At 43.4% G+C, this 27,284-nt stretch overlaps 3 protein-coding genes across 3 annotated transcripts; 1 reads left to right on the top strand and 2 right to left on the bottom strand.

Annotated features, from left to right (window-relative positions):
• Positions 1 to 729: 729 nt before the first annotated feature.
• Positions 730 to 9,605, bottom strand: trmt11 (tRNA methyltransferase 11 homolog; the record flags this gene model as incomplete). Its single annotated transcript, XM_079749384.1, has 13 exons — positions 730 to 1,047; positions 2,545 to 2,665; positions 5,616 to 5,750; positions 6,203 to 6,275; positions 6,666 to 6,830; positions 6,950 to 7,030; positions 7,572 to 7,728; positions 7,913 to 8,047; positions 8,383 to 8,475; positions 8,606 to 8,687; positions 8,959 to 9,032; positions 9,159 to 9,224; positions 9,528 to 9,605. 13 exons carry the CDS (start codon positions 9,603 to 9,605, stop codon positions 904 to 906), a joined length of 1,404 nt encoding a protein of 467 aa, XP_079605510.1. The 3' UTR covers positions 730 to 903.
• Positions 9,606 to 10,776: 1,171 nt separating this feature from the next.
• Positions 10,777 to 11,337, top strand: LOC307089429 (actin-binding Rho-activating protein; the record flags this gene model as incomplete). Its single annotated transcript, XM_079755714.1, has 1 exon — positions 10,777 to 11,337. The coding sequence occupies one exon, from the start codon at positions 10,777 to 10,779 to the stop codon at positions 11,335 to 11,337; it is 561 nt and encodes a 186-aa protein (XP_079611840.1).
• A 928-nt stretch (positions 11,338 to 12,265) lies between these two features.
• hint3 (histidine triad nucleotide binding protein 3) lies at positions 12,266 to 14,962 on the bottom strand. Its single transcript, XM_079736176.1, has 5 exons — positions 14,788 to 14,962; positions 14,513 to 14,630; positions 14,262 to 14,331; positions 13,743 to 13,869; positions 12,266 to 12,929 (listed from the first exon to the last, which is right to left on the bottom strand). The coding sequence occupies exons 1-5, from the start codon at positions 14,923 to 14,925 to the stop codon at positions 12,882 to 12,884; spliced, it is 501 nt and encodes a 166-aa protein (XP_079592302.1). The 5' UTR covers positions 14,926 to 14,962; the 3' UTR covers positions 12,266 to 12,881.
• Between the last annotated feature and the right edge of the window lie 12,322 nt (positions 14,963 to 27,284).

Here is a 27,284-nt window from a genome sequence, read left to right on the forward strand (position 1 = left end):
TTCAGGTGTGATCATGCCTGGTCCTCCATTCTCTCTCTCTCTTACGGTCTCTCCATCCAAAGCAGTGCGTTGAATCTGGAGCGGAGACGGGGTTGGAGGGGTGAAGGAGAGTGTGGTGAGACGGCAGAGGCCCAACTGATAAACACAACGCAAGCCGGGGATTAGTGTACATAAAGCCTTCTCGCATTTGCTCTCAGGAGATGAGTAATTGCCCCCCCCCCCCCCCAACCACATGTAAACTGTGGCTGGAAAAACAACAAAAGCCGCTGACTAACTGTGTTGCTGTGTGCTGATGTGGGGGGGACACCCTGTCATTTCCCCCTTCTGACTTCCCTGTAAAGGCCTCTTTTCGTCTAAACACGCTGCCTTTGTCTCACCAAAGCAGGGCTGTGAATGTATTTTTAGACCGGGATATGGTAGCAGACATGGGCCTCATGGGTTACCTTCCTTCAGGGGTGGCGGGGGGCTACTGAATCGATGTGCGAGTCTTTATGTCGTTTCGGCATCAGACATGCTAAAGTGTAAATGATCCCTTTGATGAAAGTTGGAAGAACGGTGCTGGCTCGACACTGCTCAGCTGTGTATGTTGAGCCATAGGAGCCAACCTGTTGTTTGATTGCTGCAGAGTCTAATTGAGTGATTCTGATCCAAACTGCATGGTTTTTCCCCTTATTTCTATCATTACAGTATTAACCTGCAAACACCTCCAACACACGCACACACGGTACGTCAAATTTGTAACCCTTTATTTTAAAAATAACAGAGGCATAGCAACATCATCATTAAAATGCTGTAAACAATACAACAATTAAAAAAAAAAAATTTGGAAAGTATCAGGGCGTGTTTTAGTTGCCTAAGCACCACTAGAGGTTAGCATTCAGTCGGACGGGACAGATCTGCCCCTTACTCGCCGTTGATATTCATCTTATCCTCCTCCTCCTTCAGGCCCCTCTTGTTCACTCCGCTGAAGTACTTCTCCCTGAAGGCGTTGTGTCCCTGGTAAGGGCTGTAGCAAGGCTCCGACATGTCCACCAGGGCATCTGACTCCTGTCGGGGGAACAGGGGGGGCTCAGTGAACTGTGTGACGGTCGCAAGACCCAGGAGACGCTCTGAGTTGCTGGTAAAGACGGGGCAAACATCTGGACGTTTCGATTAATGCACATGTGCTAACTTGATTCTCCTTCTGAAATTGTTTCAAATCTGCTTTCCCACCTATAAGTGGAAGGGCTTTTTTTCCTTGTAATTTCCCCGCCATGGCCTGCCCAGAAATAATAGACGGCCTAATAAGGTGCCTGTAAATAAAACACGGGGGAATCAAACGAATCAACGCCGAACGTCAACGGAAGGTGCCGACTGACACGCCATGCTCTGCGGTTCCTCCAGGAACACCTATTCCCATCTGTCCATGGGCCGTGCCGCCTCGGAGGACCGACCGACCCGTGCCAAGATAAAAAGGTTTCCATGATCCAATCGGAAAACGGTTCAGGGCAACACCGCTGGCAGCGGAGGAGGAGTGTGTGACTTATCACGACTACAAACTGGACTAATAAATATATGGGGATAAACCTTTTTACTTTGGCGCGATCCACAGACGCACCGGGGCCCACGGCGAGACACCTCGTCAGTAAGACGTCAAACAAATTATAAAAGATGGATTTTCCCATCGGCCCATCTTGGAAACAGAAGCCGACCAGGCTCTTCAAGGGCATTGCGTTTCCTTCACTCAAACTACAGAGGGCCGTAAAACATGCTGTAAATGTGTGCAGGCGTTTGCAGAAAGCACACACACACACACGTACCCTAAATGCTCCCTCAAGTTGAAACGTATGGCTTATTCATATTTGGGCCTTCAAAAAAAAAAATCAATGCCAGTCCGATCAGAACCAACATCTGTGTGCGTGTGTGTGTGGAAGTATACGTGTGTGCGTGTGTATGCTTGCGTATTAAACAGACCCCATTATGGCAGCAATTTGGTGTTTTGAAGTGGAGTTGCCAGAACCAAAGATGGATTGTTTTCCATACAACGTGTGATTAGACTATTTAGAGTCCTTAAAGAAATGAGCCAATCACAGCCAGATGTCCAGGATTCAGACCAGACAGAGTTAGCCCCGACGCTAACCCTTAACCCACAACAAGGAGCACAGAGAAGACGCACCGCTGAAACAGGCATACATGCTCCGAAGACACATGTATCCTACATGTGTTTATGTGGTGCCATCCAGAAGCAAGGCTATGAACCACATGAAGAAACACATGGAAAAGGAAAGGGGGATGGCAGCGCACATGCTCACACTTTACAATAAACACTGATATCTGAGAGGCTGAGAATGCTTATCCTTGGCAAAAAATACTTAGAAGCTAGCTTCATGTCATGTCATTAAAAAGCCTAGGATGTCGATCATTGGAAGATAGTCATGTTTCGATTCACACGCAAACGCACGCACACAAGAACTGCAGGACACGTGTCATCAAAGTACATTTTTGTCAACGCATGTTATCTCCACAAGGGTGATTTTTGAAAATGCAGGCGACATTCACACCCACCTCTGGCTCCTTGAACTTCTCCATGGTGATGAGTCGGCGGGAGGTGTGGCTGGACAGCGTCTGCTCACTGTTACTGATCATCTTGAGACACGGGTGAAGAGGAACCATCTCATCACAGTACCTAGAGGGGACGCACACACATGCAGCTTCAATTCCGCGAACCCTGATATCATTTTATTAGCCTGATGCAGCAGGGACACGCACTAACGGCAATAAACAAACAACATATTTTCCTTCAGTCCTCCACCTGCAGGACATCCCCCGTCTCTTGCCATCAGTGCGTACACTTGTCTCTTGCCATCAGTGCCTTTCCCTTGTGCCCATCCGTCTCATCTCTCCATCTTTCCATGCAGGCAAGACATCCTGTGCCAGGTCTCTCACTTCATACTTTTTGTCTGTGTCTTATTTTGGCTTTTGGCTTTTTTCTCTCTCTCTCTCTCTCTCTCTCTCTCTCTCTCTCTCTCTCTCTCTCTCTCTCTCTCTCTCTCTCTCTCTCTCTCTCTCTCTCTCTCTCTCTCTCTCTCTCTCTCTCTCTCTCTCTCTCTCTCTCTCTCTCTCTCTCTCTCTCTCTCTCTCTCAGTAGACTGAGCTCAGAGGATGACTGCAGAGCTCCGTCATCGCCAGAACAACTTTGGAGACATAAAAGCTGTCCAGCGCGGTGCAAAGCCCTATTAACGGAGAGTGATGTATGTGTTTGCATATTTGTGTCAGTTGCGACCAACCACCTTCCTGGTACCAGCTCCCTGTTCAAAGCTCGATTGATTTTCACCTTGCTTTGTTTGTCTCGCTGGTTGCTATGGACACTGTGGAGAAGATCGCACACCTCGGTTGCCACGGGCACGCTTGTTAGAGAGACGCGCGCGGGCGGCGGCGGGCGGAGGCGGTAATGCTCCCCTGCCAATCAGCTGAGAATGACAGAGTTGGACCGAACCCCTCATACTGTCACTAGCAGGCTGTCTGACTTTTACCATTTTAAAACATTAGTACCCAAAAGATCAGGAAATTCATTGATTTGTGTATATATATCTGTAGATATATAGATATATGTTTTTCTATTACCCCTTGATTTCTGAATACAATAGTAATACTTTGACCTAAAAGTTCTAACAAATGTATACGCCAATACTATAATACTACATCACTATGATGGTATACATAATATACTATCACAAATCTAAGTCCATCTGGCAGAAGGTCTAGCATGGAATTTAATTCAAACCCCAAATAGCACTTTTTTTGAAGTACCTTTGAGAAAGTACAAACATACTACCATTAGTACAATTCAACTTGCCACTGACTGTGAACTAGTATCAGTACCCAACTGGCACCAGTAAACAGTATCCAAATACACAACTTGACCCTAAACTCTTCAAGGAGTAACAACTTCATCCCATAGAGAACAGCGCCCCCCATTGACTAGAAAGTGTTCTCCAGTCCAAGGATAAAGAAAAACAGTCTTAAATTGATCAAATAGTAAAAACCAGTTTGAAGGGATAGCGAAATTTATGTGTAAAACATAAAATAATAATAGGACTTCAACCCATCAACTGCATTAGATCAAAAATAATTATATATATATTATTAAAGAATTAAAAAGGTTCACTCATAATAAATTCAGGAATGATTATAAATTGGAACTCCTGTTCTTTCCCAACCAATCATTTACTTTGGATAGTGTTGACATGGGCACTCTCTCAAAGTACGAGCAGGGACTCAATGGCAGCGATGAACGATGCCGCAATTGATCTTTATTTATTCTTTCCATTCTCTGCTGTTTATTGCTTTACTGCGAACAGGGCTGGGGTTAGGGTTAGCAGAATGGTTAGTGGTCAGCAGATTGTTGGTCACAATGTCTTGCTGGCAAGACATTGTGTTACCTATCAACACACAGACACACACACACAAAAAGACAATGAGAAATGAATGGGCAAACACAAGCAAACACACACAAAGAGTCTGAGAGAAACCTGATCACTCCCCGATGCCCGTGGGGAGCCCCAGATTAGGCCTGGGTGACGGGGTTCACTGGACACACACACACACACACACACACACACAAACACACACACACACACTCCTGACACCTAACATGGCAGACTTTACGGCTTGCTTCAGACGTTTATTTTAACCCAGCAATGTGTTGCGACACATGGGGTCAAGGGTTAACTGTACCCCCTGGCATGGAGACAGAGTGTGAACCTGGTAACAATGTTAAGCAACCCTCTCACACACAGACAGTCTTGTAATTAGTTTCCAACCCCTGTGGGGATTCTTCCTTACACCACTTCAGCTACAATCTCTACTACTGTCTGTAACCACCAACTCACACCACCTGGACACTCTCCATAGGGCTGCTGATGATGTAAACCCTCGTGTGGATAATTAGACCTTATCGGCTCTCTGACATTGTGGCTCACCACAGCTCAAGTGCTGAGGTCACTGAAGTTTAGACGCGAGGGGCGTGTATGTCTCGGAACAACCATTTAACGGCGTCGCTGAAAAAGACTGTGGAGGACCTTAGTGAGCACACGCTGAGATCGGGGGGGGGGGGGGGTCTAAGGGTGTAAGGGTTGTAAGGGTTAACCCAGGTGCATCGGAAAGTCCCCTTTGAGTGCAAATCTGCTGATGGTCGCAGTCGACAGATGTTGAAACAACACTGCACCTTTCATGAATAAAGCCCTCCCAGAAGGTATGATCTAAGGTAGGGAAGGAGGGTGGGAATCAGAGGCCCGGAACAAGGTCCCTGTTGTCAGAAGACCTTTACATATGAGGATTTCCAGAAGTGGTGACTTGCAGCTCAATGTTGCATGAGTAACGGATTCTTTCTGACAGTGGAGTGGTTATACATGATGTACCGCAATAATATATGAGTGCTAATATGTGGCCCATGACTGCCCCCAAGTGGTCATTTTCACCCAACTACTTATTCAAATGAGTCCAATAGATTTCCAGTACCCAGTGTGGCATTGGGGAACCATGGCATGAAAAGAGACATGTTTGGACCTCTTCTGAACCACCACCCCAAACAAAACAGCCACATTGTACGGGGGATAGGACAGTTGTGGACTTACTCTGGACTGTGGACAGGTAACCAGTACACCAGCCTCCCTCCCATGACCAGGTGGTGGGCGGCAAAGGTGAGCAAATCTGCAAAGATGTCGCTCAGATGGTATGCCATGGAGACGGGGACGTGGCTCTCTCCAAAGCTAAGGGGTCGGAGAGGGGGACCGCAGATGATGTTAGGGGCAATCCCACAAGCGGAAATGTAATGCCTCTAGTAGTCTAGAAGGCACTTTGTTGAGAGTCACTATGGTTATGGAGTGGATTTAGAGATCACTGTGAAACTGGGTATCTGCTGGAAATAGTTGCATAATAATACAAAACAAACAAAAGAACATTTCTGATAACTATTGCTACTCAGAAGACTGTTCAGTAGCTGTTTTTTCTCAACTTAGTCAGTCGTGAGACCCCCATTTTTGTAGCTTCTCTAGATCTACATTTAATGTGTTGATCGTTTCAGACTTAACCTCTAACTTGTAAGTCACGTTGGATTCAATAGGCTTCTAAATGACTCAAGGTAAATGTTCCGACATGCAAAAGCAGTTGATGGCCGAGGATACTCAAGAGACTTGTGGAGCCGTTGGACAGGCGTACTCACTAGTCCTCAGGCGGTTTGGTCACATCCTTGTGGGAGCCTGTTCTCCGCGTGGACTCGCGGATACCGTAGGGTGCTGCAGAACAACAACCAACTATAACCAAACGATGACGATAACATCATATGTGATGTTATAAATCAACTTCAGCTGTATGAGGATATAGGCTCTCTATTATATTCTGGTTTTATTATTTTATGCTTATCATTCCCTAGAGGCTGAGATTTCCCTAAAAAACACTTTAATTTAAGGGTCACTACATTATTCAGTTTCCAATACTCTTTTTAGATAAGGGCCCAGTGTACAAAAAGAGCTGACCGTTAAAAATTCTACATAACCTCGAAGTACATTTGTACGTATTTTACCTTAGCATTTTGCAAACAAACAAAAACGAAATACAAATACAAATACTGGATGTAATTGTGGAACAGGGCATCCCGACTATAGTAACCCTGTAGAGTTACGTACGGTCTGTGATTATGGCGTCAAAGTGCAACCCCATCCTCCAGATAGGTTTGGAGGCGTCTGACACCATCACGTCCACGTAGGTCTTCTCCTTCCCATACTGACGCAGGTTAGCTCGGATATTCTCGTCAGGCCCACGCCACTTCTGGTTCGTGCGGCTGGATCTACCTGGTGATGTGTCAACGCAATGTGCCGACTTTCAATTGACACAACAGCAGGCGCTCCCCACACACAATGCAAAAGGATGAGGAATGGTAGTGTGTGTGTGAATACATTTTTTCCCAAACCTTTCCCATGAATGGTGTTGTAGTCGATGTCTGTGCCGCACACATAGGCTCCGAAATGAGAACAGGCAATCAGTAGACTACCTTAAAAAAGGAAATCGACAAAGGTACAAGTTGAATATCTTACGTGTTGTGGACCTGGGGTTGTTAAAGGTTTTTTCTTTTGATTAACCCATTTGTACCGGCTGCTATGCGACGCAACATTGTATCTAGTAGATACAATGTTGCTCCGGGCAGCCGGTACAGATGGGTTAATGGTAAACACGCATTGATGCGCAATCCGGTCTTAAAGGTAAACACGCACAGATGCGTGATCCGGTCTGAATGGGTTAACGTTGCCATTTTTGTTTGAGACACAAGGGATGGAAAAAAAATATTATTTTCATGAAATCCACTTGAAGCTTAACTAATATATTGCACTTTACTATCATAAGGTTATACATTCCTACGCAGCCTTATCTACTGAACCAAAATATATAATACTGTAATTAATTTTGATTTATTTAATATTATGAGGCAATTCAGGACAAAGGTCAGAACCCTCAGCCCTCGTCCGTGTGTCCTCAGTACAAGAAACTGAAATTTTAAGTCAATTCATGGTCGTTCAATGGGTGTGCTCACTCACCGGTGCCGACGAAGGGGTCGAAGACGAGGTCGTTCTTCTTGACCCCGGCATGGTTGGCCATGATGAAGGAGAGGCAGGCTTCCATACTGGTGTTGCCTATGAAGTGGCGGTTCTTGACGCTGTATGAGCGGATCAGTTCGCGCTGGCCGTCTGCTATCTAGTAATGTACGGGGAAATCAATATATTTACAATCACAGCACTCGCAAAAGTTGAGATCAATCTTGCTTTCCTATACTTATGTAATTGCAAGGCACTTACACATAAAGAAGTATATAATTAGTGTGTAATTAATAGCAATATAGATCATTTTTTATCATTTGTGTTATTTGTATGCGTCTTACCCATCTGCCAAAATAGACATAGAGAGGTTGATCTGGGATGTTATTTGGATCGGTGCCGTAGTCTTCCAACAAACAGAACGTGTGCTGTGGGGTCTTCAGGTTCACAGTGCCCTCAAATGAAAGATAGTCCAAAGCCTGCGCGAGAGAGATAGATAGATTCACACCCTCATCTTATTCTTACCTGCCCAGGGAATACAGGTGGAAAATAGCAATTTGCTAAAACCTGGTACAATACATCTCTCCTTGGTCTAAACAAGGTTAATGTTCCTTTGTACATTGTCCCTGTTTAAATAAATGTACATTACATCACAATTTATGCAATGATAATCAATGAATAAACAAACAAATAAATACGAAACTCAATGATGCTTCAAATTAAAGGCTTTTGCTTTAAAGCCTACATGTATAGCCCTCATTCATATAGAAGCAAGAGAGAGAGGGAGCGAGAGAGTGAGAGAAAGAGAACTCACATCAATCCTTTCAATCCTGTCCTTAAACTCCAGCGTCTTATTAAAAGTGTAGACGTTGATTCTGTATGTGGAGTCCTTCTGTGTGTAAGGAGACTGGAGTGGAAAAAAATCAAAAACAATAATAATGAATTCTACTGTATTTTTTATATCAAATGTATAGGAAAAGTTGCCCTTAGTATATGAAGTCAAGAATAACGCAACTCTGAGCTATGAGTTTACCAACCATGTTCTCTTTGGGATACTTCAAGAGGGATGTTTTGAGTTCACAGTGTGTCTTCCCATGACCCCACAATTCAAAAGCAGACCTAAAAGAACAGTACATTACATTAAATCCCACCAGTTCCAGCATTGAATAAAATAGACAACTTGCAATATTATTACAGTGGACTAGAATCTAATATAAATGAATAACAGCATACATAAAATAAATAATCGTATAGGATAGAATTATGAAATACATGCAAATTTTATACAACAAAAAGCCAATATAAAAATTGAGAATGTTCTCAACAGCATAAATTTCTTAATGTCTACCAGCTATGCATTTCCCTTTTGTTGTTTTAGTTTGACACTTACTTTGCACAAACGGATCTCGTCATGATGCCATGAACATCTTCTTCACATAACTCCCCCAAAACCCAGAAAGGAGTCTAGGAGGAGGAGAGGTCAGAATATGAATGACGAGTCATTTGATCATGGTTTCATGTGTAACTTGAGGCCACGTTTGAACATATGGCAGTATTTCGTTAGTATAAACGATGTGCTCTATGTCCCACCTTTTCTTTGTAGTTTTCACAAGGACGAAATGGCTTTCCTCTCAAAGCCAGCAAAGACTTAATTTCCTTGAAGGGGGAAAGTTATCAGAAAATATTCAACGGATTCATTTAACGTTGGGATGATTTTTACGATTTAAGACGGAAAGTAAAGTAAAGTAAATCCAGTCGCGATGTAATAGGCATGTTCCATAGGGGATCACCCTATTTAGTATTGTACATGATATAGTACCAGGGCAGATAGAAAGTGGTAACGTTGCAAGAAATGATATGCACTCATTTTGTCTCATTGAGGCAAACTTAAATAATAATAATAAAATAAGTAGGTAAAAAATAACTCGTTTTGTTGAAATAGTTTAACAAAAATATTACCGGTAATCTAAAATCAAGATTATCCTGGGCAAGATGAATTAAATACTGTAAGCATGATCGACCGGTGGTGGCTGCCATTTTTGTTGCTCATTCAAAATACATCCGCCATGGTACCGGGCGCGCAAGGCATGTCAACTCAGTTCCGCCAGTTATTGGTTCCGCCTAGTTTATAAGCGGCACAATCACCATAAATGGAAGAAATATGCTTTCTTCGACCAATTTAAGCAGAAGAATGTAGGATTATTCATTTTTCAGGTGGTACACACATACGTGTGGTTTTATTTCTGATCGAATTAAGAGAAACCACAAAACGAAAATATGTATGAAAGTATATGAAATTATATATTTAATAAAAAAACGAATTACTTGACAAAAATGTAAAATCAATATTAATGCAAGTTAATTGTCAGAATATTCCTTGTGCTTAGTCCATGGTTTGTCTGACAAGATTTATGACATTGATACTAAGCTGCTTTGGGACTCAAGTATACTTGTTACAGCTGATAGGATGGCACGTGACATCTTGGCCACGATTGGACGAGGTTTAGTTTATCCGCACCAGCTCCATGTGGCCATTGGTGGACATGGCTGTCATTCAATTCAGGAATTCCCGTGGCAGTGAGTGCAGTATCTGGACTATGCTGTGTACGCAGATCTACATCTTTGTAGAATTGCATTAGGCGATACGTATTGTTAATTCATTGTTGGTTGGTTACACGGGAGTTGCATTGCAGATAGAAATTGGAGCTGAAGTCTATATAATGAATGAAGGATGTAAGTAAGGACTTTGTTGTATGTGACTTAGTAAATCTCATAAAGTTGTTTATACTATACAAGTTTTACAAAATGTAACTTGATATGGTAGTTACTTTAGAGCTGTGTATCACTTTTGAAAAAGTCAGTTTTTCTTGTTGTCATAATCTTTATTGTTGGTTGGTAAAGGTTGTTCAATCCCAGACTATTATACCAACAATACCACGTCATACCATGAATATGTAATATTTGAATTCATAATAAATAATGCAACTTTTAATTTCCACAAAATAGTGAATACCCCTGTCATCCTGACCCAGACCTAGCAGCAGGCACCACATTCATCCCCACCATGGACCTCGAACCTTAACCCACCGTGGACCTCGAGCCCTAACCCACCATGGACCTCGAACCCTAACCCACCATGGACCTCGAACCCTAACCCACCATGGACCTTGAACCCTAACCCACCATGGACCTCAAACCATAACCCACCATGGAGCATGAAGAAGACGGCAACCCTGCAGCGGCAGCACCTCCACCTCCGGCCCCCGTCCCAGACGACCGCGTCACCTGCAGGGGCACCGTGGGACCCCTGAAGGAGAACTGGCAGCAGTGGTCCAGCGACCACCAGGAGTCTCAGAAGCACAACCCCTTCAGCCAGCAGGCCTGCGGGGCCCCGACGGGCCTCCCTCAGAGGGGCCAGCACGGCTACGGGAGGCCCTTGGAGGGCTCCATGACGGAGCGACGCGGGAGGGACGCCCACACGCACGTCGGCCGGGAGGTGGAGGAGCTGTGCGCTGCCATCAGAGCCATCGGCCGGCGGGAAGGGGCGGACGGACTCAGGGGCCCAGGCTCTGGGGACCGGGGTGGCACGGGGCAGGGGACGGAGAGCGTCACGGTGGAGTTCGGGAAGCTCTTCGAGCACTACGTCACCATCTCCAACAAGTTGGTGGGTGTGCTCCTCCGAGCCAGGAAGCAGGGTCTGGTTCACTTTGACGGGGAAATGCTTTGGCAGGGGCGGGACGACCGTGTGGTGATCACTCTGCGTCAGTGACCGGAGGCTCCAGTCACACACACCACACACGACAGGGTTCATTACGGCAGAGGCCCTTGACAGAGCACGGAGCAATCAGGACTACTGCTAATAGAGCCCTGCCCCGGAGACAGTATTTGTGGTCTCGCTGTCTTGGCTCAAAGTGTGCTTGTTTGAAACCACACTGACAGAGGTCTGAATACGGATTCCTTTTTTCCATTTGCCATTGCATCAAACAATGCATCACTGTATTTCCCGGTTGAGTATGACCTAATGTGTGTCGGAAGATAACATCAAGTGAATTTTGACACCCCTAATGGAGCAGATTCGATAAAGGACACCCCAGTTGCGCAACCTCACCTTTCTTTTTTTCTACTGCTTACTGAAATATTCTAAACATTCTCTAATTACATTTCTGATAGAGGTTGTTGGACATGTCACAGGGATCTCGTTCAACAGACTTATTCCCTTTAATGCAATTCAATCATGACCTCATTCAAAATGAAAAACCTATAGGAAGGGAAGAAAAGATCCAATTGTACTGGTTCAATAGTATTCTTGACCATTCCATTAAAGATAAGTGGATGAGGGCTAGGATGCTGCCAGAGGGCTGCTTTAGACAACATGAGGCTGCCCGTGACAGACAATACGGTGCTATAGAATGAACCTGAAACCACGAGCTGGGACAAGCATTTGTATCCTGCTTGAGTCTGCATTCACTCAATACAATCCATGTAGTTCAAAAGTGAGTATTTGCTTTGTGTTTATTTTAGTATTACAAGACAATTTGTAGTCAGTTGTATTGCAGTATTGTTGTGTTGTTAGATCATTGGGTTAAATAATTATTGTTGTGTGGCTTATTGTGGTTGTCCTACTACAGTTTGCAGGGGCAGTTTAAATGAACAGAATAAATAAGTAATTCTACTGATAACACTGCTACCAGGTACTGTGAAGCAGCATTCACACTTTTATTAACATTCATAGTAGTCAAACATTTATATACATCACATTTGTTTGAGAGGGTTACTTCTGAATAAATATATTATTATTATTTAAGTTCCCGGAATGCAGCAGACATCCGCTTTATGATACATTTTTGGCTTGTTAAAGGAAGATTGAATATTCATCAATATTGTCATCAATATATTTGATCAGGCTCTGTACAGGCCTCAATCCTCATTCTTTCAATATTATTAAAATGCATTACATTCAATACCATCATGTCAAACATAACCAAGCCCGTTTCTTTCATGCAAGCTAACTGAGCTTGACGGTAATACCATAATTTACTTAATATATAATTGGATTGAATCTACAATCATTTAATTTGCTATTGGCCACATAATACATTTTGAAATAATACAATATAAGAAGATGGGTTTCTGAAATAATTTGTAATTAAGCACGAAGGACTAGAGTTAAAAATCATTGGGGTCTACTGCTCGAAACCGGGTTGAGATCACTCATCTTCATGAAGGCTTTCTTTTCGAGGGTCCATGGAACGCAGAGGAACCTCACAGTTGTGTTGACCTCTTGCCAAGCCAGGTAACCTATAAAATACTATATCAATCCGCCTCACTTTTGGAGTTGAGAAGTTGAATCAGCTGGTCGACCTGCAAGTGAAAGAAAACAAACATTTGAGTGTTTAAACAGGGTTAAACTGCAAACCAGCTTCTACTGATGCCAAAGAAACCAGACTATTTCAGCTTCCTCCCTGATGAAAAGCAAAAACTAAAGAGTAAAAACGTAATATAACCATAACATATAATTGCATACCAAAATAATATCCTGTACCAGGAAAATGTCAACAAGAATATCAACATTAATCTCCATGTCAGCTAATAAACTCCACATGGGATTGTGTGGTCTTCTCCCCGGCCCTGCGTTACTACCTTGATACTGGAAATCCATTCATAATGAAACTGATGCATAGCACCTTCCAACATAGACAAAGAAACAAACTCTGGAAGCAACTAACACCGCTAAATTTGGTGTACAATTAATAACAATAGATCACAGCAGAAATCATAGCAGGGATTTCTATTCCACAGACTGTAATCCAGTCTGTGGATTACAGTATGCCAATGTCAGACAGAATCAGTGTGTCTTCTGATACTTAGTTAGTCTATACCATAGGAGCGACATAAAATTATATTCACAAGTCAAGAATAATATAATTGTTCATAAGTAGTCAGATATACTGATTATTTCAGTGTATGAAAGGGTAGAGGTAACACAAATCTTGAAAATATTGTACAGTGAATATTGTTCACTGATACAGGTATTGCACCAATAACGTCAATCATAGATAAGTAGGGATAAAGCACTCCTTTACTTTTTTTCATTCCCATTATCAATGATGATGAATAAATGAATAAACACCTACACCCATTTCAAAATGAATACATGTAAAAAACTCAACTCACTGTGACAAACCAATAGGAGTTGAGTCTATAGAAAAGGCGGGACAAGAAGCTGAGTTGACTTGCAGGTGCCAAAACATGAAGGTGTAAATGGCTGACAGAGCAAAAGGGTGGCCAATGGAAGCCAAACCTGCAGAAGAAAAAATATTGATTTCAAATAATATGAATGAGGCACACTACTAAGCAGAGGATATACTGCTGCTTGTCTGCACACATAGGAGGTGTGTGTAGATTACAATATGTGTCATAGTAGCCGGTTAGCCAGCTCCAATGAATGAACACATAATTAGGGGGGGTTAAGCAAGCGGGATTTCAACTCATGCCTGCTGGAAGACAATAGATTAAGGACGCAGATTCCCCAGAGATACAGAGGGAGCACAGAGCCTTATTGAAGACATGGGAATGCCAAACATTGTGTTGGGTTAAGCAAAATGTTATTTTCATGATGTGATTATAGCTTGGTCTTTATTCTTTTCTAAATTCTACACGGGAAATAAATAAGTGTAAAGTTGGAGAGCCCACCTGACGTCACTGAGATCTGTGACATTGTTTTTCTCCAAGATCTCCTTCCCCACCTCTACCATGCGTTGCACTGAAAAAGAACAACACAATCTTAGTTTCTTAGTATAACATAGTTTCTTAGTATAACATAGTAAGTATAAAAGTTTACCAAAACTCCCAAAACACAACTCAAAACAAGTATTGATTTCAGATACTAATTAGTCATTCTTTAGTAAAAAGTAAAGCCTGTGCAGTATATAAAACCATCCTACCCAAAGGCACATGAGCTTTAGTCAGCGACTTGCAGTTCCCCACATGTCTGGTGGGTACAATAAGGTAGTGGTGTGGTGCTCCTGGTTTGATGTCTCTGAAACATGAAATCTCTTCATCCTGTATCATAAATGAAACCACAGGTAGAGACAGTACAGAATGACATTCGTTGATATGAAAGCTGTGACTTATTGTTGTCGTTTCTATTTCTAGCAGCTTCTGGAAAAGCCTTTTTAAAAAATGTGTTGGATGTTACCGTGCATAACAATTGACTTACACAATGAAGAAGCTCCGTGCCCATTTCTTTGTTAACGATCTTGCAGAATATGCATTTCTTGTCATAACCTTCATCCGTAGCCATGTTTCTTTTCGAAATATCGAGTTGGGCTGCTTCGCCCACCTCACTAGATGCCATAATTGTCGCGAAAACAATTACCCCGACAGTCTACTACAACATGGATAGAGGATCAACATCAGGATGGATGGACATAGGCGTACATAGCCGAGTCAAGATAACATCGATTAGCAGGAAGTGTAGTTAGTGTACTACACGGGATGACCACAAGAGAGCGGCAATGGTCTTGCAGCAATAGCTAGGAAAACGTTACGCGAAACCAACACACACCACACACACACACACGCACACGCACACGCATGCGTACGCACACGCACACGCACACACACACACACACACCAATAAGAATCCCTATCTCTTGATCTAAAAACCAAACCCTAAAACCCAAACCTAATGAAACCCTAGCTCTAATACAAATCATAGAACTGAAAACTAAACCCTAAAACCCAACCCATAGTAGCCCCCAGTAGGTTTTAGGGGTTGGTTTTTGGTTCTGGGGTTTGGTGGGTTAGAGTTTCCCATTAGAGTTATTTAGGGTTGGTTTTTTGGTTCTTATATTGGTTTGGTTTCAGGGATTAGTTTTTGCTATTGGGTTTCGGTTTCGGTTCTATGGTTAGGGTTTCCTATTAATTTAAGAATTTTTTTTTTGTTTCTATAGGGTTAAGGTATCCTATTAGTTTAAGAGTTAGGGTTAGGGTAAGGACATCTTCTTAACTCCTACGATTTTGAGTTTGATTTCACTAGGACCAGCCATCAAATGAATGTGTTCCTGCACCCTATAGGATTAATTTACAGACCTTTTAAACTTTAATGAGAGAACCGGGTTTTAGTGTCTGTGTTCAGGTTCTCTTTACAGACAAGACGACTCCTCAGAGGATCTATACTCCAAAGAAAACAGCATATTTTAAAGGTTTGAAACATGATTGTGGAAAGGTAATGCCTATATACTAAGATATATCAAATGCTTCTATCTGAGATCATAGATAGATGATATCAGATGCCAGATAATGTCTAGTAGTATAAGAGTTTGTGTTTTGGTCCAAAGTCAGCGTTTCCTATTTCAGGTAGGTTTTTCAGATTGGTTTTTGGTCCTAGGGTTTGGTGTTAAGGTTAGGGTTTCTACATGGGGTTAGGTTTTGGTTTTGGTTGTGGTTTTTGAAACGTCTTTATTTGACAAAATCTGCATCTAATACACAAAAAAAAAGGGATCAAGATACGTATAATAGTTTAAAAGAGACGCTAATATACACATCTTTTCTGAATCTAATATATAACCTAGTTTGCTTTAAGGGTTTGGTAACATGGGCTACCAGTTGGTTGCAGGGTTTGCGTTTAGGGTTTTGTTGGTCCTCAGAGCCCCCGGGATTGGGTTCCCACGACAACAGTCCCAGGAGCACCTCAGGGACATTCCAAGATTAGGGCCCACAGTCCAAGGACGGGGTGATGGCCTTTTTTGGAAATTCTTTCATAATATCACTATCTTTCCCTGTCTGTTTCAGTATTTTCAGACGAAAAGTTCAGTCACTTTTTTTGAACTGTAAATATGTATATGTATGTAAGTGTAAACATACCGGTATATTAAATATGTATTGTGAATCCAAAGCAATGCTCTGTTGGTGACAGCAGGCACTGACAGACGCTAACAGACCCTAACAGATACTAATTATCCAATTAGCTAGTATCATGGAGACTGGTGCTATCTGGTTTTATGGCAGGTGGAGAACTACTCCTTTATTGGCTCATTACTCTTCATTTGAAGAGTAATGCTCATTACTCTCATTACTCTTCATTTGAAAAATGAAGAGATCTCTTCCAGCTGTTCTCCATCTCTTTATACGTCTCACCCCTCTCTCCCATTCACTCTGTACATCTCTCTCGGTTCTCAGCCTCGCTCTCGATCCATCTCTTCCTATCTCCACCTGTCACTCATCTCCGTACACCTCCCTCTTTCCTCCCTCTTCCCTCCCCTTTCTCCATCTCTCTCTTCTCACCCACTCTCTCCCCCCTGGGCCTGTCCCACTTCCTTAACGAAAGGCCCAGGAAGACTCCACCTCCAGCCGAGTAGTGTCACTGGGCAGTGTGAGCCAGGGGGTCCAGAGAGAACTAAACACAAATCCTCACTCCTTAAGGTGGCCTCCATGGGGTTGGGGGAGCTCCCGTCATCACCAAGGAGATACTGGGCTCCCATTGGGGAGGGAAGCAGGAGTACGGCCCCCCTGGCAGCACCATATGTCACACAGTGTCATCAAATAAGAGACACTTCATAAACATTTTCAAGCTGATTCATTTTTTTCAACACCACGTTCTGTTTATTGTTTTATTGCTCACGTTTTTTTTTAATGGTTTTGCTTTCGCAACGTAACACAAATATCGTACATGACAATAAAGCTTTGTGAATTTGAATTTAAAGCACACGTAGAGACAAAGTGTATCTATAAAAAGACAACACACAACACCACACCACAAAACAACGGGCGACAAGGCTAAACTGTGTAACAGGACGTGTGTATGAGTGAAGTGAAGTGGTTTGCGTGGTTCCGTTTCCAAAGATACCCCCCCCCCCCCCTCCCCACCCTTCTAGTGAAAAGGGTTCAAATCTTTCTTCAAAAGAACTCTTTGGTGTGGCAAACATTACACACATCTCTCTTCCTATGTCTGCTGATCTCTCTGTATTTTAGTCAGTCTATGTCTCTCTTTCATCTGTACTGCTGTCTATTAGTCTGTCTGTCTGTTTCTCTCTTCATCTCCCTCTCTCTGTACATTTCTCTGCCTCACATCCCGATGGAGAATGTATATATCTATATAACAAGTATATGCATTTATACTGTACACACACTTTGTAAATATATAACATATATAACATGTATATTCATTCTGAATGTAACACACACACATAGATATAAAAAATCTCAACCAGGAAGTGAAATGTGTATTTTGTGGCTGCCCTTTGAACCGCAATCTCAGGGGAAACCGAAGCGAGTGACCAGAGAACACAAGAAGAGCTTCTCACGTCAGCAGAAAACTACTCTCTCTCTCTCTCTCTCTCTCTCTCTCTCTCTCTCTCTCTCTCTCTCTCTCTCTCTCTCTCTCTCTCTCTCTCTCTCTCTCTCCTTTCTCTCTTTCAGTTCATCTCTCTCCAGTGCACTCTCTGTTTACCACAAGGCCCTGGTTAAATGGAAGCTGGTTATTATGGGATGCCAGAATGGTCATTACTGAACCAACCACTTCTATTCTCGCCCAGTCGTGACTGAGTGGTTGACATGTATTTGGGTGTAAAACTGTCGGGTTTCCATCATAGCACAGAATATTATATTAACATAAAGAAATATGATAGCGGAGCTACAGCCTACAAACAGATTTTTACATAGATTTGTTTAAATGAGTAATGAGTAAATTAGTTGTTACAGTTGCTCAGCTTAAGCTGGAAATATAATATAAACACAATCTAGAAATAAAAACACCAAATACAGAATAAATAATTTTGTATTATGCCTTTTTGGACATCCCCTGATTGAGTAAACAACAGTAAACCCCTGATTGAGAAAAAACCTGATTGAGAAAGCTGCTTGTGTATCTCAGTCCCCTGGGATTTTGAGTTTGATTTCACTAGGACCACCCATCTCATGAATGTGTTCCTGCATATATGCACCCTATAGCAGTAACTTATGGACCTTTTAAACTTTTAACGAGACAACCGTTTGGGTTGTAGCGTCTGCGTTTAGGTTCTCTTTACAGGCAAGACAACTCCTTAGAGGATCTGACCTCCAAAGAAACCATCATGTTTCAAAGGATTTGAAACATTATGGTGGAAAGATAATACTTATACAATGCTATATATACAGTATATCAAACGCTTCTATCTGAGATCATCTGCTCTAACCATAGTATAGATTTGTCCTTTCTTCTTGCTTATTTCGGACCCTTTGTCTGTGGAAGTCTGTCATTCCTCTTCAGATAATGTCTGTCTTTTTGAAATGTGGTCAGAAAGCCGTATCCTTGTAATTACTCTGGAAGTGATAACGACCGCAACGTGTTGAAATAACAGGGACTAACAGAGGTCCCCAGCATCACACCCACACAATCCAGACGTGCGCCCATTACATTCCACTCTCAAAGGGTTTTCCTGACTCAGTTTACCTTTTCCGAGATCCACTTAAATTAAAACTTTAATCAATTATATCATCTTTAATCTTATCTGTTCGGTTATTGAATCAGTGATGTCGTCAGATACAGGCCATGGAAGAAAACGATTAATCATCAACTTAAAGAAAATAACAGAGCTGCGTCGCTGGAATTGTAAACCTTGATAATATTTGTACTTCGAATTCCTGACCGCTCCCTAAGGGGTCGTAAAGAAAGAAATCTCCTAGCTCCTCTTTGCTTCTCCTAACTCCTCCTAGCTCTTCCTAACTCCTCCTAACTACAACCAAGTCCTCTTCACTCATCTTTCATCCTCTAAACTCTTCCTCCCTCCTCCTAGCTCTTCCTTACTTCACCCTACTCCAAATAACTCCTCCTAACTCCTCCTTACTCCTGCTTCCATCTGGGAGAGTGCTTTGAGATTCAGGCACAGGGTCTGGGTCGAGTTGCTGCAAACAGAGCTCGCTATGGTCGGACGAGCCTCGGGCCGTCAGGGGGTTCCTCTGTTTTCTATTAAACCTCCTCCCACCTCCTCAACCCCAGTTCTCCACCTCCTCCCGCCACCCACCCTCTCCTCCCACTGGTACCACCATGGGGGAGGAGAAAAGGGCTCGCTCCTGTAGGAGGAGGAGAACAACTAGGAAGAGAGGAGAAAGGGAGAGGGAGGGGATAGAGAGGAGAACAGAAGAGAAAGGGGGGAAGAGAGGAGAGCAGGGGAGAGAGGGGATAGAGAGGAGAACAGAAGAGAAAGAGGGGAAGAGAGGAGAGCAGGGGAGAGAGGGGATAGAGAGGAGAACAGAAGAGAAAGAGGGGAAGAGAGGAGAGCAGGGGAGAGAGAGGGGATAGAGAGGAGAACAGAGGAGGAAAGTGGACAAGAGGTGATAGGGAGGAGAACAGAGGAGAACAGAGGAGAAAAGGGGGAAAGGGGAGAGCGGAGAGCAGGAGAGAGAAGAGGAGATGATGGGCGAGAAAAGAGAAATAGAGAGAGAGGCGAGTTGATAGAGGGGAAGAAGAGATGAGATGAAGGGGGGAGAAAGAAGAGAAGGGGAGGGAGGCTAACCCAGAGGGTGGTCCAGTATCCATCAACAGCCTGCAGCCATAAAACCAGCGGGTCAAAGGTCACAAGGCAGAGGTCATGACACAAATTCACCTGACGACCATGTGTGTTTATGTGTGTGCATGGGTGTGTGTGTGTGTGTGTCTTTGTGTGTGTCAGTGTTTATGTCAGCGTGTATTTGTGTGTGTGTGTGTGTGTGTGTGTGTGTGTGTGTGTGTGTGTGTGTGTGTGTGTGTGCAAGAGTTTGTGTGTACACAAGTTTATGAGAGTTTATGTGTGTGTGGACTTGTTCCCTGCTAAGCTTTAAACCAGAGCTTTGTGTGTGTGTGTGTGTGTGTGTGTGTGTGTGTGTGTGTATGTGTGTGTGTGTGTGTGTGTGTGTGTGTGTGTGTGTGTGTGTGTGTGTGTGTGTGTGTGTGCGTGTATGTGTGTGTGTGTGTGTGTGTATCTGTCAGTAATAGTTTATTTTTCCACTCCTGTATCCTGGATTGAACTCAACCCCCTGTACCACCCCCACCAACCCACCAACCCCCCCACCCCTCCCTTTGTCCCAACCAGCTAGGATAACACACTGTAGTATCATTCTGATGTGATGCATACTGCTATGTTATAGCTCATATTGCTAGCTACATTGCTAGCTACCACCAGGAGGAGTGAACGCTGATCTCTTACTTTATTTAAGCCCTCCTCAGAAGAACATCTAAATCATCCCATAGTTTATCCAACGTTGCTCCTGCACTCCGTCCCCCCAAAATGAAGTCCCATCTTGTTTAAGTTTCTCCCCCAATGCAGCGATGCTATCATCCCACTATGGACAAGAGATGGATTCCAGATCATTCTCTGTGGAGGTGATAAGGGACAGATGGAGTACGCTACGCTATGTGCGAACGTAGTCTAGGGGTCCGGGAAGACGAGGGGAGGGGGGAGAGAGAGAGACACACACACACACACACACACACACACACAGCTGCAGTCTAGGAATGTGAGTCTGCAGGAGGGATGTTTGCTTCGTTTTTCGCCAGCGAAGCAGAAAGGCATAGATCCGGACGATTCTCCCTTGCGCTCTACTCTGTGAGCACAGACAACAGGATGTTCAGACGCACAAACTGCTCCCCTTCATGGACCAAGTCACCCGGGTTTAAAATGTTAAAGACTTTTAAACTTGACATGGAATGGAAAATCCTCGGAATATAACTTTATGTTAGCCCTGAAACCATCATGTGAACACATCCACTTTGGATTTCAGAGAATCTCTAGGCCTTGAATAAAACTAAGATATCCAATATAGATTATTATTGAAGTATCTAATAACAATGTCAATTCATTACAAATATTTAATCTTACAAAGCCACTTGTTGTACTTTTCGTTGGTTTTAATATTTGTTGGTTGTAGTATTAGTTGTTTGTAGTATTCGTTGGTTGTAGTATTACTTAGTTGTAGTATTGGTTGGTTGCAGTATATGTTGGTTTTAGCATTCACTAGTTGTGCTTCGATCTAGCCAAGAATACTACAAATATTCCTAATAATATTACCAATAATAACATCACAAAGGAAGCAGCTCTCAGTGACATCGGTGTCAGGATGGAGAGCTGTTGGCGGTGGCTGACCGCTGGTGTGTACGAGGTCATTAACCCCTGACGGTCGGAGCGTCTGCAGACACCAGAGATAGAGCAGGAATGTCATTAATTTACCTCCTCACCCTCCTCTCTTTTCCTGCTGTAAACACAGAGCCATGAGGGCCTCCAGGAGGCAGGACCCGCATTCCCCCTGTCAGCCGCCTGCTGAAGACATGAAGCTGAAGTTGAAAAACGCACACACAAACAAACATGTGCACCAAGCTTGCATTCACACACACACAAACATAATCAAACCAAGTGAACAAATACATTGACATAAACAGGATATAATAGTGATACACGCTACACGCTGCAAAGCAACATATTGCAAACACTCTACCAGCTAAATCCTACAAGCTTCAGCATGCCCTCTGAGCACGCTCCACATGGGTTATTCATCGCTCCGGGAGTTTGGCAGCACTCTTCCTTCTCCATCACTGCCCGATGCAATCCTAAACATCCCATTGTCCTGAAGTCTGATCTTCAGACCTGGGGCGAGGTTGATGGCACATCCTATCTCTCTCCTGGTGTCACCTGAGGGTCTCTCGACCCTACAGCCTGGGCTTCCCTCATCGGGGCCTACGTAGTCCCGCGAAGCTGATTGTAGTTTAACTAAGGTCCGATGGCAGATGAGCTCAAATCTGGTTTAAGGGGGCATTTCGTTGTATTTTTATTTCAAATGTATTTAGACTTATGTTGTTGTTGGGGCGGGTGGACTCCCTTCTCATGGAATGGGTCTTGACTGGAGACGCTCTGACAATAGGAACCATCACAATATGGCTGATCTTTAACCTTGGACCCCGACTGATAACTAAAAAGATAATCAGAGATCTGACACAAATTCTGCCTCAACAAAGACAGGCCATAATCTCCTATCTGGATGCCAACATTCTTAGACAAAGTCTCTGTCAAGGTTATAAATCGAAATTATAAAACGAGTTGTGTAGTAGACTGGCCACTGTAGAAATAATTTGATACAATTGTCTTCTGAAAATTGGATCTTGAACTCGCAAACGAGTTAATCTTCAAAAGAATATATCTGTAACAGATCCAGAAACAGTCTCTCTGCACCCTTGCACTTTGGAGGTTGTCAGACCAGGCGCCTCCCTCGCACCAGAAGTGGGGCTACAGCATTGTCAGACTGCTCGATCCGGCTCCGTGATACAGGACTGTTCCTTGCGAACATAATGTAGGTCTTAGTGATAATGAATTAGAAAACAAGAACCAGATCTACCTAAAACATTCTCTGGTCCTCCGAGAACAAACATCTGGATCAGATGGGGATGGATAATCAATTCAATCTCTTCAAATAAATGAAAAGAATACCATTACCAATGCTAAACCGGTTGTGTTTCTGTTTATTATTATTAATAATATTTGCATTATCATTTTGTCTATTTAATGAAGAAAAGTCTACAAGCTAGAAATTTGTTCCACAAGGTTTATATTGGCAGACCACGGTTCTCTGAATCTTGTTGCCTTTTTAGAAGTCCTAGTAATTAGTTTTGAAGATTTGTCATCTGAGTCATCTTCCTGTCAATTGTGGCCCTGGGAAGGGAAATGGTCTCAACTGTTGTTTTTAATAATCTGTTAGTCAACAATTCCCCGCAGAGCCCTTTGTGTGTGTGTGTGTGTGTGTGTGTGTGTGTGTGTGTGTGTGTGTGTGTGTGTGTGTGTGTGTGTGTGTGTGTGTGTGTGTGTGTGTTGACGATGCACTGTGTAGTATTAAGTAGCATCAAGTGGAACTGACTTGGTAGAAATGTAATATAGTATTATTATTATAGTATCATAAGTTTGTTTGAATTTGTTTTAATTCATGTTTTAAATTGTGTATAATTAATGAGTTTTCATTACCTTAAAGAGAGCCCTTTATAAAAACTTGCGGAGCGGGTCCTTTTCCATGGAGTACACAATGTCGCACTGACATGCTTCTACATAAGTGCTACATGACTTGGAAGCTATGACCTATTGTTCTACAGACTAACTAACTACTTACTATACTAAAATAACTAAATACAATTTATAAATCTGTTAAAGGACCACATAACTTGACACGACATGGCTACATGATGGTGTCGTAGACGATGACATCCTTCAGGAGGTAGACCTATCTACTGACACCTCAAGCCTCCGTGGGAGTCGCCGTACTGTGCGATGCGTGAAGAGTGGGGGTCGTCCATGAACAGCCATGGCTGGGGCCAGTGGGCACCGTACACAAAAAACCCAAAGTATTATAGATTTCAGTGTGTAGTTAGTATTTCAAGGGGAAAGGTTTACTGTGACTAAACCCTACACTCCGCCCTAATTCTAACTGACACATACAGGCTTGCATGTGTGAGTGGGTGTATGTGTATTTATGTCTGTAAATGATCAAATATCCTACTTTTCAATAATTAAAGGGTTCATATTCCCCCCCTCCTCTCAGTCTCTCTCTGTCTGTCTGTCTGTCTGTCTGTCTCAGTCTTTCTCTCTTGGCTTTTCTTTTTATTCCCCCCCTCCCACACATACACACACGCACACACACACACACACACACACACACACACACACACACACACACACACACACACACACACACACACACACACACACACACACACACACACACACACACACACACAGCCCTTCTCTCCCTCTCTCTCTCTCTCTCTCTCTCTCTCTCTCTCTACCTGTCGGGTCGTGTCTACAGAATGTCAGGTGTGGTGAAGCCTCTCTCCACTCTGAGTGTCATAACCTGTAATTAACATCTTCCCCCGCCTCCTCCTCATCCTCCTTTTCTCCCAACTTCACATCCACCACCGCCCCATCCTGCTCCTCTTCCTCCAACTCCTTGACCTCCTCTTCCTCATCACCGTCTCCTCCACCTCATCTTCCCCCTTTTACCTCCTCTCCAATCACTCCCTTAGAGAGAGATGACTCATCATCTCTACAATGTTCCAGCACTGAGGCCTGACTTCTCACTTGGATTTTACATCTGATTGGCCACTTAACACCCATGGAGGACCGATCACAGCTTGGACATTGCTGTAGCTATTCCCTCTCTCCTTCCTGGGTCATCATCCCCACAACCACCACCGAGGATAATCCATATCCTGTCTTCCCCCAGGCTTCGCGTCACAAGAACAACAAGAGTCTCTTCTTCTCATCCTGGTAAACACACTGTTGTCGTCCTCATGTTCTCCACACAGGAAGTGCCCACATGATAACGTCAGAGAACAACGCGGCCATGACCTAGTCTTCCACTAAGGTCAATGCCTGCAGTCTTGAACCAACAAACCAGCCAATCAGTAAACAGTTCAACCCTGCTTGAGTTGAGTAATACGATTAGCAATTTTTGTTTGCTATTGCATAATTAAAACATAAAAAAGCATTATGTTACACCACCTGGTTTAACACAATGCAAAAAAGCATTTAGCTCAATATCTTTAATAGTATTTTAAACAGAATATGTTACATATTTGTTCAATATATATACTTATTTTAATGCATTCCAGTTGGTGATCTTGGGAAAAATTTGGACTCTTTAAAATTATGTGATGCTTTTATTTTCAAGGGTTTCGTGATGACCTTGTGGGAAGCAGGAATGCGAATTTGGTGTATCTGACTTCCTGTCTGTGTTGGGGTCCTGAGGGGGCGTCCATCTTGCAGATGGAGTTTAATATCATTATAAAATGGCGGAACCTCATTTTAAAGACATGGTGTCTTCTTGCGGGTCAAACTAGACTTATTGCACTTCAGAAAACACACAAGGCCATTCATTGTTTTTTTTAGCCAACTATGTTAGACGAACAAGACTGGTCAGGTCAAAGGTTATAGGTCGCATCCTTCTCTCTCTCTCTCTCTCTCTCTGTTTTTTCTTTGGCCAACCAGTCCTCTTCTTCGCTATCTAGACGAGGAAGGAGTGTGTGTTCCTGCCTGCATAAATGCGTGTGTGAGCTTGCCTACGTCTTTGTATCGACAATCATGTATTCATAAATGTTTGTGTCTTGGATACACACATGCACACACAGCTACTGTTTGTCCTAATAAATATGGATATATAAATCTTTCTGGAGCAACATGAACACTGGGTCCATGGAGCGATGATGTATTCTGCAGATGTTGAAACTGGAATCTGTTTCAGTCATGTTCTCTCGCTGGACAGAGTGTATGTTGAGTTCAGGACAACGTGAGCCTGCATGTGTGTACTTGTGTGTGTGTGTGTGTGTGTGTGTGTGTGTGTGTTTGTGTGTGTGTGTGTGTGTGTGTGTGTGTGTGTGTGTGTGTGTGTGTGTGTGTGTGTGTGTGTGTTTTTAGTGCATGCGTGCATGCATGTATTTGTGCATGCGAGCAGAACAGCTGCATATCATCTCAGTGATGGCGACTGGGGGGAGTTCCTTTAAATAGAGCCCTCGAGGCCTGATGAATGATTCTTCTAGATTGCAGATTCTCTGGAACTTGAACCTAAACCCGCTCTGATCCGACACTGTCAGATTCTATCTACGGCTTCATGAGGAAACATGGTGGACGGACACTAGGACCCAGTAGAGAACGCAGTACCACACAGAGGTAAAACACAGCTGAATCCAAATGACACCATACCCTAACACTAAGACCCAACCCAACCGCTAACCCCAAAACCTAACCCTAACCTAAACACCTAACCCCAAACACCCCGTATCTAAACCCCAGTTCTCACCGGTGACAAATGGTCATGTACCGAACTGTAAGTCAGTAGCATCGTGTAGAGAACAGAATAGAGTCGGTCTCTGTTGGACTACAAGGGCTACAGTGTCTGAAAAGACACCAAGTACCCACGAGTGGGACAGAAATGTGGGGTTGCCGTAGCGACCAGATGTTTACGTTAACTCCCCCAGCTGTTAACCTTTAACCCCTCCTCTGCTCCAAAATCTGCAGCTGGCAACACTGATCCACCCCCCACCGACCCGACCCCCATCCAAACCATGTTGAGTCCAGCCCAGTCGAACAGAACAGAGCAGCGCAAAGTCGACAGCAGAGTAGAACACAAATAATAGAATACAGCGCAGTTAAGCACTAACTTTGGTGTCTGCTTCGCAAAGCAAAGTGCGGAGTGAAAAAGTCAGGCGCACTATGGTTCTGTTTTGTGTCTGTATGTGTGTGTGTGTGTGTGTGTGTGTGTGTGTGTGTGTGTGTGTGTGTGTGTGTGTGTATCTGTGTCTGTATGTGTGTGTGTGTGTGGGGGGGGGGTGAGTGTGTGTGTGACTGATTGTGTGTGTATAGATTGTATTCTGCCTTTGCGTTTCAGAGGGAATGCAGTCTCACAAACCAGACTGTAGATCAATGTATGAAGTCTGAAGGCAGACCAGCTCAAATCCAGGGGAACGCAGGGTAACACCATCTTTCGCTCCATATTAGTCTCAACCAATAAGGCTGCTGGAAGCGTGGATCTGGAAGCATGTAATTGCGAACACAAACGCTGACAGCAGAAGTAAACTGTAAAACGGTGTCAGGAAGGTTCTGAATCAACACAGTGTAGACTGGCCACTGTAGAAATACACATTGAAAATTTTTTCTTGAAAGCTTCATCTACCCGCGCAAATGATGAAAGGAGGTTCTGCGATAACGTAGCGGGAATGTAATAAGA

This window comes from Pollachius pollachius, assembly GCF_949987615.1.
Source record: "Pollachius pollachius genome assembly, chromosome: 1".
Lineage (NCBI taxonomy): Eukaryota > Metazoa > Chordata > Actinopteri > Gadiformes > Gadidae > Pollachius > Pollachius pollachius.

Coding starts and splice junctions, on each gene's coding strand:
- hint3 (XM_079736176.1), bottom strand. CDS start 14,925: ATGGCATCTAGTGAGGTGGGCGAAGCAGCCCAACTCGATATTTCGAAA. Junction 13,870..14,261: donor ACAGATCTCAGTGACGTCAG/GTGGGCTCTCCA, acceptor TTTCTTCTGCAG/GTTTGGCTTCCATTGGCCAC. Junction 12,930..13,742: donor ACTCCTATTGGTTTGTCACA/GTGAGTTGAGTT, acceptor TTTCACTTGCAG/GTCGACCAGCTGATTCAACT.